General features: G+C 38.9%; 1 protein-coding gene across 9 annotated transcripts in view; it reads left to right on the top strand.

Moving 5' to 3' along the window:
- Nucleotides 1-12,269, top strand: part of LOC121625816 (pleckstrin homology domain-containing family A member 5-like) — a 206,896-nt gene that overhangs the window by 112,118 nt on the left and 82,509 nt on the right. For all 9 annotated transcript variants that reach the window (XM_041964090.1, XM_041964094.1, XM_041964096.1 and 6 more), the window contains exon 4: nucleotides 8,307-8,390. In XM_041964090.1, the coding sequence (XP_041820024.1) occupies nucleotides 8,307-8,390 (84 nt within the window). The remainder of the gene's footprint in view (nucleotides 1-8,306; nucleotides 8,391-12,269) is intronic.

Here is a 12,269-nt window from a genome sequence, read left to right as displayed (position 1 = left end):
ATTTAGCTGGTTTAGGCAGTAAAACACTTGGTTAAGGTCTGGGAAACATGGTTAAATGTTGAAAAGGCAGCCCAGTATCCTGGGTATCATCCATATTGAATGACTTTGCACTTCATGATTCATGTCTAATGCCTGCGTTCATTGCCAATGCAGGAAATAATGAGTACTTTATGTAGTTAGTTGGAAAGTAAAGTAAGTTTGACATACATACAGCAATGATTATGAAAATTTGCAGTGAATACTTCATAGATCATCAATATCAGCAGTTCTTCATTATATTGCTAAAATAGCGGGGTCTCAAATTAAAGTTTTTTAAAAACATTTTTTCACTGCATGAAGCATGAAAGATTGTGTGCAAATGTTTGCCTGACAATGTTTTTTTTTTTCTCTTTGAAGTTCCCCTTCAGTTACCATATTATTGTGTACTGAGTAATTTGCACAATGGTTGGGCTATATACACAACAAAACAAGTTGCAAGCACATGCACAATTAAATGGCAGTTAAAGGGCCTTCTCTTCTAGCTGGCAATGTTATGGCAGCATGGAACGACAGCGGCAAGTATTAAAAGTTGCCCAACATAACTCAGATTTTTTTCATTGAGTTGTTAAAGCACGTGTAGATACTGCAGGTGAATGAAAATGTCTAAAAAAAGAGGAGGAAAAGTCATGTACAAAGTAAAGGATGCGCTGAAGAAGAGGAGGACCAGCTGTCACTAGCTAAACATGGAGGATGACATAAAGAGGTATACTGACTTGGAGCCAAGCTGTGATGCTAACCTGGGTTTAATCTTGTAAGAGCACCTATTCCTGTAAGAAACTGACAGCAAGGGAACTGGGAAATGCTAGCTCTCGGCAAGGCTTCAAGGAACAGCTTGGGCAGCTGGGGTACTTGACAAGTACTTTTGCTATGGCAGTAATATGCAGTTGTAATATATCTTCTAGATATTAGAGAAAATGCAGAGAATGAAGTAATGAGACACATTTTACTGCCAAACCTACCTCCCAATATGTCTCTGAACTTATCAGGAACATAATCTTAAAGGCATTTAGAGGATAGATTTTTGGTAGGTTTTACTGGACATTATGGACCTATGTATCAGCTCAAAGGCTGAGGAGGGCCCTCTTGCGTTGCCAAGAGGAAGAGTCTTTCCCTCCATACTCACATTCCCACTTAGTCATAAGGCCATTAACATTAACATTTGAGGTCCATGTAAGTTTTTATTATTGCTAGTGCTTCTGTTCCAGGTAGTATATCCCTGTAGGATATGATTTTTTTATAGGCTTGCAGGGTCTTAGGATGTACTCAAAGACACACAATGCAAAGTCAGTACCAAGTCAATTAAAGTAATTACTGATAATGTAAATGATCTGGGAAATAAAATCAAGATGGGCAAGGTTAAAGAGGGAGGGAGTGGAAAGAGCTCTTCTTCAAGACACTTATCTAACGGAACATGAAAAACTTGAGAGATGGAGATTTAACCAGTATTCATCCTCCTGTAGTCAGGGCTGAGAGGGCAGGGTCGCAACTTTGTTTTCTAGTAAACTGTAATTTGGGTGCACATGTGGGAAAAAAGACAATAATGGGAGATGTGTGCTACTCTAGGAATATCGGCACAGTGTTTCAATTACTTTTTTGAATGTTTATGTTTCTCCAGGATGTGAATGAAAATTCCATGAATAACTCTGGAAACTTTCTTTGAACTAATATGACCTAAAGTGAGAGACAAATAAAATAAGCTCCTACTTAGTGAAATCACAGATGAAGAAATTAAAAAGGCCAAATCAAATTTAAAACCCAATAAAGCAGCAGCCCCACATGGTTTTTCCTCAGAGTAGTACAAGGAAATGAAAAATCTGCCAACCCCTATAATGAAGGTTACATTCAACTCTGTGTTCGAGACTGCTATAACTCCACAAAAGCGGTGATTTCTTTGATACTAAAAGAAGATAAAGATAAACATGAACGTGGAAGTTATTGGCCGATAAGTGTATTGAACCAAGACTATAAAATCTTTACCCATATTCTGGCAAAAACAATTGAAAAATTCTCCCCAGATAATAAGTCTAGACCAGACAGGTTTTATTCAGCAAAGGCAGACACAGGATAACATTTGCTGAATGTTACACATGATTGATGATATTGCTCAAATAAAACAAGTGTTGAGCCTTGACGCAGAAACAGCTTTCAGTCGAGTCGTTTGGGAATTTTTTTATACAACCCTGTTTCACTGTGACACTGTGTAAAATGTGAATAGAAATAGAATGTGATGCAAAAAACTGAACCCCTGTATATAATTGAAAATTGCACAAAAAGAACATATCAAATGTTGAAACTAGGAGATTTCTGCCATGGTCCACTTTTGTCACTTCCTGTTTTATGTTGAAGGTTCACCTAATGTGTCATCTTTTTCTTTACTTCCTGTGTTTTTCCCTCCATAGTGATTTTTGATCTGTTTCACCTGTGTCTCATTAGTTGTCCTCACTTGTGTATTTTTGTTATACCCTCAGTCTTTGTCAGGTCATTGTCTGCATTTCCTGTGTCATGCCTGTTTTCCCATGTAAGTGTTTTCTGTGTTTTACGATATTTGTTTTTTTTTTCCCTGGACCTTTGTTAGTTCCCTGATTCTTTGATTTCTGTTTCTTCTGTGAATGTATTTTGTTTTGTTTTTTGTTTTGTTTTTTTTGCTGGCTGCTGCTGGGTAACATGGCGTCCATGATTTCCAAAAAGAATTTAAAATCTTGAGTCATCAAAGCATGGGACAGTTTTCCACTTGGCCTAGTCGATCTTAAATGAGCTCGGTACCAGAGAAGGCTGCAACATTTCTGGATCTGGTTTATATATGGTTTTGTCTTGCTAGAGTTTCAACTTGCATTTGAAGATGCAGTGACAAAATGTGTTCAAAGGTTTTTAAATTTGATGTTTTTTATTTAAATATGCAATATTATAAAAAAAATCACATTCCATTTTGATTTGCGTTTTATACAGCATCCCAACTTATTTGGAAACAGGGTTGTTGAGTCCGACAGAAATCTGGATTTCATCAGACTATTCAAGTGTTGTACAATAGCCCAACAGCAAGTATAACTAGTAAAAATTGAGCCATATCAAACTCATTTGGCCTGGAGAGAGGGACCAGACAGGGCTTTCCAGTAAGTTCATTATTGTTTGAAATGTTTATTGAAGCGCTTAGGCAGGCGATCAATCAGGATAATAATATTAGGGGTATAACAATGCTAGGTCAAGAACATAAAATGTCCTTATTTGTAGATGACATTTTAATCTACTTCTATGTACTTAGTCTTTTTTTTTTCAACTTTGACACAGATTTGTTTAGTTCCAGGTTATAAATTATTTTCCAAAGGCCCAAATACTAACCCTCAATTACAGATTTACATTAAAATTAGATCACATGAAATACACAGCTTGAATAACAGCGACTTTTTTTTGTATTTCTTCAGATATGCCATTACATAAATAGCTCTGTGTTATAGAGTCAAAAGGCAAGTTTTTATTAATGCCTATGGGACAGAGCCAGGACTTAAAGTAATATCAAGAGTGTATAGGGGACTTCAGGAGGTTAAAATAGTAAGAACCAAGTGTATAAAACAAAAATGTGAAAGGGCAGCTAACAGCTGCAAGGAAGTCTGGCCAAAATATTGCGAATTCTTATGTAGGATATCAAGCTCAGCCACATGGAGAAAATTGGCTGGAAAAGTCTCAGCAGATATTTTATCACATTGGTTCAGAATTCTCACTATTCAGGCTCAAGAGGAACTACAACTCACAGGAAGGCAATCATTTGTTTTGGGCCTGCCCAAAAGTAAGCCCATTGTGTTGTAAGATCGATACAGAAGTAGCGACTATAAATGGGACAAATTACTTTCACTTGGGATGAACTCATTTTTTTGCCTTGCAATTTCAGCATCTTTAATATTAAAACAAAATATTTATTTGAAATATTGAGTGTGGCTGCTAGAAAAGCAATTATGAAGAAGGCCAGACACTCCAATAGATGACTGGTACTGTATGATAGAATTCACCATATATTTCTAGGAGTAGCAAATGTATTAGATCAATGTCAGCAGAGTTGACCTTGAGATGGACCAAAATGCTTCCTAAAATCGCTGAGTAGGCAGCAAATATGCAACAGTTCAGTGTGAAATAACATATTCGTCACCCTGCCTCATCCTTTTAATTCTAAAACACAACTTAACATGGCTTTGCTAAGTGGACAGACCTTGGGGCAGCAGAGAGTTCATTCTTTAGTGACAGTGCCACGAGGTGACAGTGCTGTAGTTCAAACCTTGCATTAACACTTGCCTTCAGTTTCCAATACTTGTCTTCATCCACCTCCTCCTTCCATCCCATTATTTTTTTTGTCAGTACATCTGAATTGGAAGTACTCCACCAGAACCATACCAGGAAGCTGCTGTGAATCTTTGTTTAATCCATTTTCCTCTAAAACAGCCTGATTTCTACCGGCCAACAATGAAAAGAACAGAATGGGTTCAGGACTGTAAAATGAAAGTATATTCCTTGATTCCTTATGTACACACATACTGCTACATTCAAGTGCTGTGTTTGCATTATTGGCATCATGTTCAAGTGGGCATGGTCCCAGACATGGTTGCTTGCTGATAGTTATACCATTGTTAAATCCCATAATACCATCAAATCCACAACTTGCCACATACATTTCATGCATCTCATTCAGGTCCAAAGTGTTAGTTAATGAGCTTTAGATGTGTATTTAGAGGTATCTTTGCTCTTTGAACGGAACTAGAATAATTCTTTCCCACAGCCCCTAGTCTTTATGCTAAGCTAAACCAATTGCCTCCATGCTCCAGCTCCATACTTTACAGACAAATGTGACCCACTCTCAGAAACATAGTGCATAGAGTTTATTTCCCTAAAAACTGAACTGTTTCTTAAAAATACAACTGATATTAAGTATACAATCGCATTTTTTTGTCCAGTACAGCATACATATATGTTTTGTAAATTATCTGTCCTGTCTTCCCCATTAAAAAAAGGAGACATATATATTTTATTTTACTTCATGATGGCATCCCCTAGTTTTGCCTTACTTCCAACAGAACACCATCAGGTATCCAATTATGTAGATGGTTGTTTAGTTTATCTCTCGTGCCCATGTAACAGCGACATTCTGGCAGCCTGCCAGCTGAGACAAAACACATTATTTATTTATTTTACTACAAAAAGGAATGACTAAATGTAATATCATGAGAAGGTTGAAATGATAAAAGTTACCCTCAGAGGGCTGCTTGCAGTTTGTTCTGTGTTTGTTCCACATGGTGGGTTGAGGAAAAGCCATGCAAAGGAAATATTGAAAGAAGCAATAATTGAATTCTGTTAAATTAAGGATGGTTCTTGCCACCCATAACATTGATATGATACTATATTGATAGGCTGACAAGTTTAAAACATGATGTTGCGTTTGATTAATGTGTGGACCTGTCTTCTTAAAAATAGGGCATGCAGTTGATACAAAGCCTAGTTACAAACTAAAGTTTGATTAATTAAACTTTTTGTTTTTTATGTCAGTGCTACCTGTTGCTGGTCATGTTTAAATATCTGTCTTGTGATGCTGAGAAAACCTCCTAACCTGTGACTTTCATGACTCAAGGTGTTTGAGTTATATCTTGCCTAGCTATGTCAAGCCTTGATACAGTAAGGCACAGTTCATGTCGAGTCCACTCGCTCAACACAGTGTGATTTGTCTCACTGTGTATCTTGAACTGTGTGCTTCCGGTTTGAACTTCTGCTTGTAAAGTTGGAGCTGAAAGAAACTTGAGTGGTTTATTCACAACTTGTCATTTTTTTATCATGTGCTGCTCCTTCACTTTGCTGTTGTTATCAGAGGTTGATGTGTTTCTGCTCTGCTTTGACTTAACTTGTGTCTTATTATTTTTTATTTTTTTAAAGACAGTATCACAAGATGTTACAGATGTTCATTTCTTTATTATTTGAGCCAAAGGTCTGTGTATTTGACTTTGAAAGACAGACACAGATTAGAAATAATCAGGAGTGCTCTTTTAGAATAGTTTTTGTTTGTTTGTTGTTTGTTTTGGACATTCCTATATGTATTTTTCTGTGTGTGTGTGTATGTATGTGTGTTAAAGTCACATGCCGACTGGCTTTCGCAGCCTTCTGGCCTGGCTGTCCTCCAGCTGCAGGGGACTGGAGCAGCAGAGCAATCGCAGTTATGGTACCGCATGGCTGGCTAGATTAGACCCAGGAGGAGCCCCCTGCCTCTCCCTCAGTGACTCCCCCCAGCTCTTGCACATCTGGCATCCCCAGATGTGGGTATGAAAACAGTATAGAAGCTCCACCTCCATCTGCTGGCTTACATATGCTGACCCCCAGACCCCCACTGAGTCTATTTCACTCAGGTGTCAGTGCTGAGAGCAAAACAATCAGCGTACTCACCTTTTTATTTGGCTGATATGAGTATTTGGTGTGAGTTTTATTAAGCATGGCATTTTAAGGTGAAAGGCATAATGTGTCTGTCCACTACCAAGTCTTTAAAGGGTTTGTTCACTGAAATTAACACAAAAAAAACATGTTTTCTCATGTTCCTCTTGTGGTATCTCTCCACACATATCCATTTTGCCAAGGAAGGGGGCTTAATCTTTTATTTCACTGTCTAAAAACAGCCATTCATGATGTAATTTACTATGCACATTAACCAAAAGTTTTCATGTTTCCTCAGGCATATATGACTTTTTGGGCATTAAGTCCTTTTCTGGCTGAGACCCTGAATTCCTACTGACTCCTTGTCGAAGCTGCATTTCTGACTGTGGCGACTATTTCAAAATTGCCACACAGCCTGGTGCGTTTTGAGGGCTTGGGGTTACTAGATAAGGAGAATGAGGTTTCTGGCATGGAGCCCTCTGAAAAAAAACTGCTGCAGAAACATGCTAAGTGTATTCATGCATAACCACAGTGAAATTAATTTGTTTGTGGCAGCCATGATTTTTAATGCCATCACACAATTGTGTGTAGCCCAGTGTAAAATTACAATAAATAATAATGTATTGTAATAATATAATAAAGTAGAATGAAAAGAAAATGCAATAAGCCAGTTAAACTGAAAGTAATCTAGTTTAATTAATGGTTAACTGAAAAGTAAGATAATATAGGCATAAACATGCTATGCTTTTTCTAAATAAATAGCTAGTGTATTTAAGGTAAACAGTGGGTGTGAAGTAACGTGAATAAGACCTACCACTGAATAAAGTTTAATAAGTTATCTAGGTTTCACTGCTGCCATGACAGACTTACTGTGTGTGTGTTTCAAACTTTCCAACTAATTTCATTATCGTTGTCATGTTTTCGGTGTCAATAAAAATGCTCCTGTTTTGTGAGATGGAGGTGAAGTGAAGGAGTCAGCAGTTTTCTTTGGATCGATCATATGAGAGAAACCATAGGGGAAGAGAGGGAGAAAACCAGGGAGATAATGCAGGAAAAGTGGAAAAAAGAGTGGAGAGTGAAATATACAAGTGAAGAAACAGTAAGAGGAAGTAGTCTAGCAAGAAAAAGGCAGAAATGTATTTATATTTTATCTTACTCGGGTAATTAATGAATAGTTTGAATAATGAGTAATGAATAAAATGCTTAAATAATTCAGTTGGATTATAAATGCATGCATTTATTAATAGATTACACTTAAAAACTGAAAAAAGTCTTTATTTTTATTTCAGAATATTTATGCATATTCAAGACTTTATACTTGGAGAGATCAACTGAGTGAAAGAAAAATAAGAAAAGAGCTAAAACTGAAAGACAGAAATATAATGGAAATATAAAATATATATAAATATATAAATATAAATGGAAAGCTAGAGAGAACATGATGAGGGGGCAGTGAGGCAGAGCAAGACAGAGAGACAGGTCAACAGGTGTGTCAGTTCACCGCTGATCTACCATAGTTTCCCTCACACTTTCACACTGCCTGCTGTGGACTGGACTGCATATAGTGTTTTTGAAGAAGATTGTTTGTTTGATTGATTTTTGTCTTGTGCAGTCTGTACTTTCTTTTATTTTGGAAGGGACTGTATGCTTGACATCAAACAGGACATTATGCTGAAGTTCAGTATCACACACTAGTCCAGGGTGTCAGTGAGTGTGTTTATAGTGTGATCTTGCATTTTGCATGTAGTGTAATTTTGCATGAACTGTGTCTCCCTGGCTTCAGCACTCCATTCCACGTGTTTCAACTGTTGTAGCAGTGATTCAATGCTTTCCTTTTTTTTTCTTCTCTGCCTGTCTGTCTTTCCCTGCAGTCACAATGAGCGAAAGGTGACCTGTAAGCATCCAGTGTCAGGCATCCCCTCCCAAGACAACTGCATCTTTGTCGTAAATGAACAGTAAGTCTCTCTGCATTCTGACACATCCACACAGCATTGTATGCTTCTGATTTCTGCATTAGCAAGAATGGGAATTGGATTTATTCATCAAGCCACTGTTGCAGCTTCACTTTGCAGCTGTGATGGTGTGTGAATGTATAAAATTGATTGATTGAGTTGATCTAGAGCAGGGGAGGGCAATTAATTTTGCAAGGGGCCACATGAGAAACCCGAATTGTGTCAGAGGGCCGCACCAACAATAACTTGAACTAAATTCTGCACAACTTTCTCCCATTGTAAAATCCACTAAATTATATATTTTGAATAGCTGAATAAAAATAATCTGTAAATATTTATATATAAACAGGGTATCTGAAATTGTGGTGAATAGGTCAAATAAGAAAATACTCCCATACTACATACTACCCATTTTCTTCCAAAAGTTTTCTTCCAAATTGTCTGTAAATTAATGCTCTCACTCTGTTAACTATTTTAGTTTCAGCATCAACAACATGGTTCACTTTGTCAATTTCTGCACAAGGTTTATTTCTGTCACTTTATCCTGCATTCTCTTCAAGTCCAACATTGCTCCCCATCAGATTTGGACAACTGTCTGTCACACCCGCCAGCTTGTCCCATTTCAGTCCTGACTTGTCCAAACATGCATTTACCTCTGAACAAGTGGTTGTCCCTTTCATTGACTGCATGGTTACCAGCTCCTCCATGATGTGAAAGTTTGCAGTTATCCCACATAGGAAGGTGGGTAGCTGAGCGGTGTCACGTACATCGCAGCTCTCATCCAAAGCCAGAGAAAAATAGTCAAAGTCGGCCCCTCTGTTCTTCAGCCGAAGCTCCAGGTTTCCTCAACACGCCTCGTTGCAGTACGTCGGAGAGCGGCACGTTCTGAAATGCTCCCTTTTTCTCCAATAAGCATTCCTTACTGAACTCTCCATCAGAAAACGCCTTCTTTTTTTTGCCAATTTGTAAGAAATTACAAAGCTCGCCCTGACGGCTGCATCTCTGGGTGTGCAACGCTTTCTAAAAAGTCCTTGTTGGGTTTGCAGTTTTGTTTGCAACACATCAGACTCCTTTGCACATGCTTCATCAGAGAGATTTCTGTATTTATTCTCATGTTTGGTCATGTAGTGGCGATTCAAACTGTAATCTTTTAACACAGCAACCTGTGCACCACAAATGAAGGGCATGGCTTTACCTTTGACTTCTATAAAGAAGAACTTAGCAGTCCATGTCTTGTTGAAAACACAGCATTCGTTATCAACTTCTCTTTTCTGGGCGTGCGCTGACATATTGAGGGTAACCTGGCTAGCACCACTTGACGCTGTTCACCTTCACTCACGGCTCACACACTCATGTGCGTCAATACGGAAGTAATAGGAATGTAACACTTTTCAAAATAAAAGCAACACAGTTGTATTGTATGCACAGCATAAATATTTTTAAATAGTATGTTCTGAATGTTCTAATTTATAATTGGCAGGGACGCACAAAGGGCCGTAATTTGCCCAGGTTTGATCTAGAGGGTCCAGAGTTGTCAGCATGTGTGTATGAGCATCGTGTGTGTGTGTGTTTGTGTGTGTGTGTGTGTGTTCGTCTGCTTTGGCACTGATCTTTTAACTGATGAAATGTAGCTTACTGTCTTTACCACAGTGGCAGACCACTAACACAAAACTAAACAAAAAAAACAATGGCGTGGGACACACAATCAATATAACCTGCTAAGCACACAGACACAAGCAACAAGTACAATGATTGAGGTATCTCAAAAAGCAATAACAGGACTCAGTGGGCTGTTAGCTTACAGTAACACAATATCATTAACCTGTCTTTGCCCAGACAAAAGCCTCTTACTTTAGATTGGTTTTGGAGTGATCAATGTGTGTTTCTGTTCACACGTAGGACTTATTTTAAAGAGAGTGGGGCATAGAAGTTATCCTTCTTTTTCTTGAAGATATGGTTAATCCATGTCTTCCTTCTGTAAGTAAAATCAGGTTGCCCAATATGTGAACAGTTAATTTTTCTGAGGATCCACATGTTTGGTGAGCACAGTCTGTTACTCATCCAGCAAATTAGAGGACTGTACCTAGGCTACTTAAAGTAAAAATGGCTGGTTAGGAATGATACACCTCCTGAACCAACTTCACATTGCATGTAAAGGCCAACTGGAGTTTGGAGCATTGATTGCTATATTATTGATGACATCATGGCCGTGTCATGGGATACCCTGACTTCCAGTGGGTCTTTTCTTGTGGGAAACCAAGATTTGGATTCAAGCCAAATTTTTGAAGGCCTGACCAGATTTTAGCTGTATTTCTTTTTAAGTTTATCAGGCTTTAGTTTCTGCAGGTGAGCTTTTGTTCTTTCTTGTGGTGATAGATGGCACATTCTCGACGAACATGAGTAACACCATTTTTTATAGTCTCATTTTGTTTCCTCGTCACCTGATTTATATAGCGCCAAATCACAACCGTTGTCTCAGGACACTTTACATATAGAGCAGGTACAGACCAAGAGAGAGAGAGAGAGAGAAATAAGACACACAGAGAGAGAGAAAGATAAAGACAGAGATAGAGATATAGAGAGGGGTTCAAGGTTTGACAGAAATCACAGTTTTGACAGCTGTAATAGATTTATAGGTATACAAAGTACATATGGCATGGTATATGCCTTTTCTGTGTTATGTACAGTGGGATTTAGGCCCACTCTTTAGGACAGTATCCTTTCCAGTCAACAAAATATTGATACCACCAGCCTCATCATCAGTGATCCAGGCAGAAGAAGGGAGAACAAATGGGTGGCACAAAGAACTGACCAAACTGCCTTCAACTCGGATACATGAAAAGTGGGATAGATTTTTGTGGACGTGGGCAGCGTCAATTTTATGACAGAGGGGTTAATAGCAGTTTCATCTCATAAGGCCCAGTGAAGCGATGTGAGAGTTTAGCTGAAAGCCAAACTTTCTGACCAAGTTTAAAGGGGACAGTGACAAAGTCAAGTGTGATGTGGGACAAAGGGTGGGGTGGGTTATGGTTGGACCATTCCACAAGTGGTTGCTCTACTCCTTCCAGCCAGTGTCCCACTCCTCCACGTCAGGTTTGACAGCAAGTTGCTTCCTCTTAGCAATGTCATGCGTTCAGCTGGAGAGAGACAATGGGAGAATTCCAGATGCACTCACATCTCCCTTCCAACACAAATGAAAGTCATCATAACACTAGGATATTTGGCAACTGGAAAAATACAGCAGTGCAGCAGTGACTTGGGTCATTCGCAACCTTTCATCAGTGCAGTGATCACACAAACAATTAGAGAGCATTATCCCATCTCATTTCCACTGGTTATCCACAGAAAAGGCTCACAAAAGGACAGTCGTGGACATAGCAGGCTTGTCCGCTGGTAGTGGTGTAATTGATTCATTAGAAGCTTGGCCAACAGTCACGGAAATTGCTGAAAACTGAGCCATTTCCCCCCATAAGTAGATCTATCAAAGAGATCACGTACTAAAATTACCAGCATGGTAAAAATGTAAGTTAATTTAAACACAACATACCTGTGCTCAAAAAGAGGATTCATTCTCAGTGAAGAACCTTGGACCCCTAATCTGCCTCTTTACATGCCAAAGAGCAGTGATTCCTAACACGTCTTTGGGGGTCATCAGGTGGATACCTCCCTTCAACGGTGTTTCGCCTACTTAGTCCCACTACACCTCCAGGAGGCTTGGCAGTGAACTCCGGCGTCCCAGAGTCACCCCCCCTAGTGCCAGTTCACACTGCTCCTACACAATCCAAACAGCACTGCCACGTTCAACTGACCCAGGCCTGTTTAGGAGATGCTCCAGGTAGTGGCCAGTACCGATGCTACCATTTAGCTAATGCTAAATGCTAA

Source organism: Chelmon rostratus, chromosome 22, assembly GCF_017976325.1.
Source record: "Chelmon rostratus isolate fCheRos1 chromosome 22, fCheRos1.pri, whole genome shotgun sequence".
Classification (NCBI taxonomy): Eukaryota; Metazoa; Chordata; class Actinopteri; order Chaetodontiformes; family Chaetodontidae; genus Chelmon; species Chelmon rostratus.
This window is presented reverse-complemented; position numbering and strand designations above follow the sequence as displayed.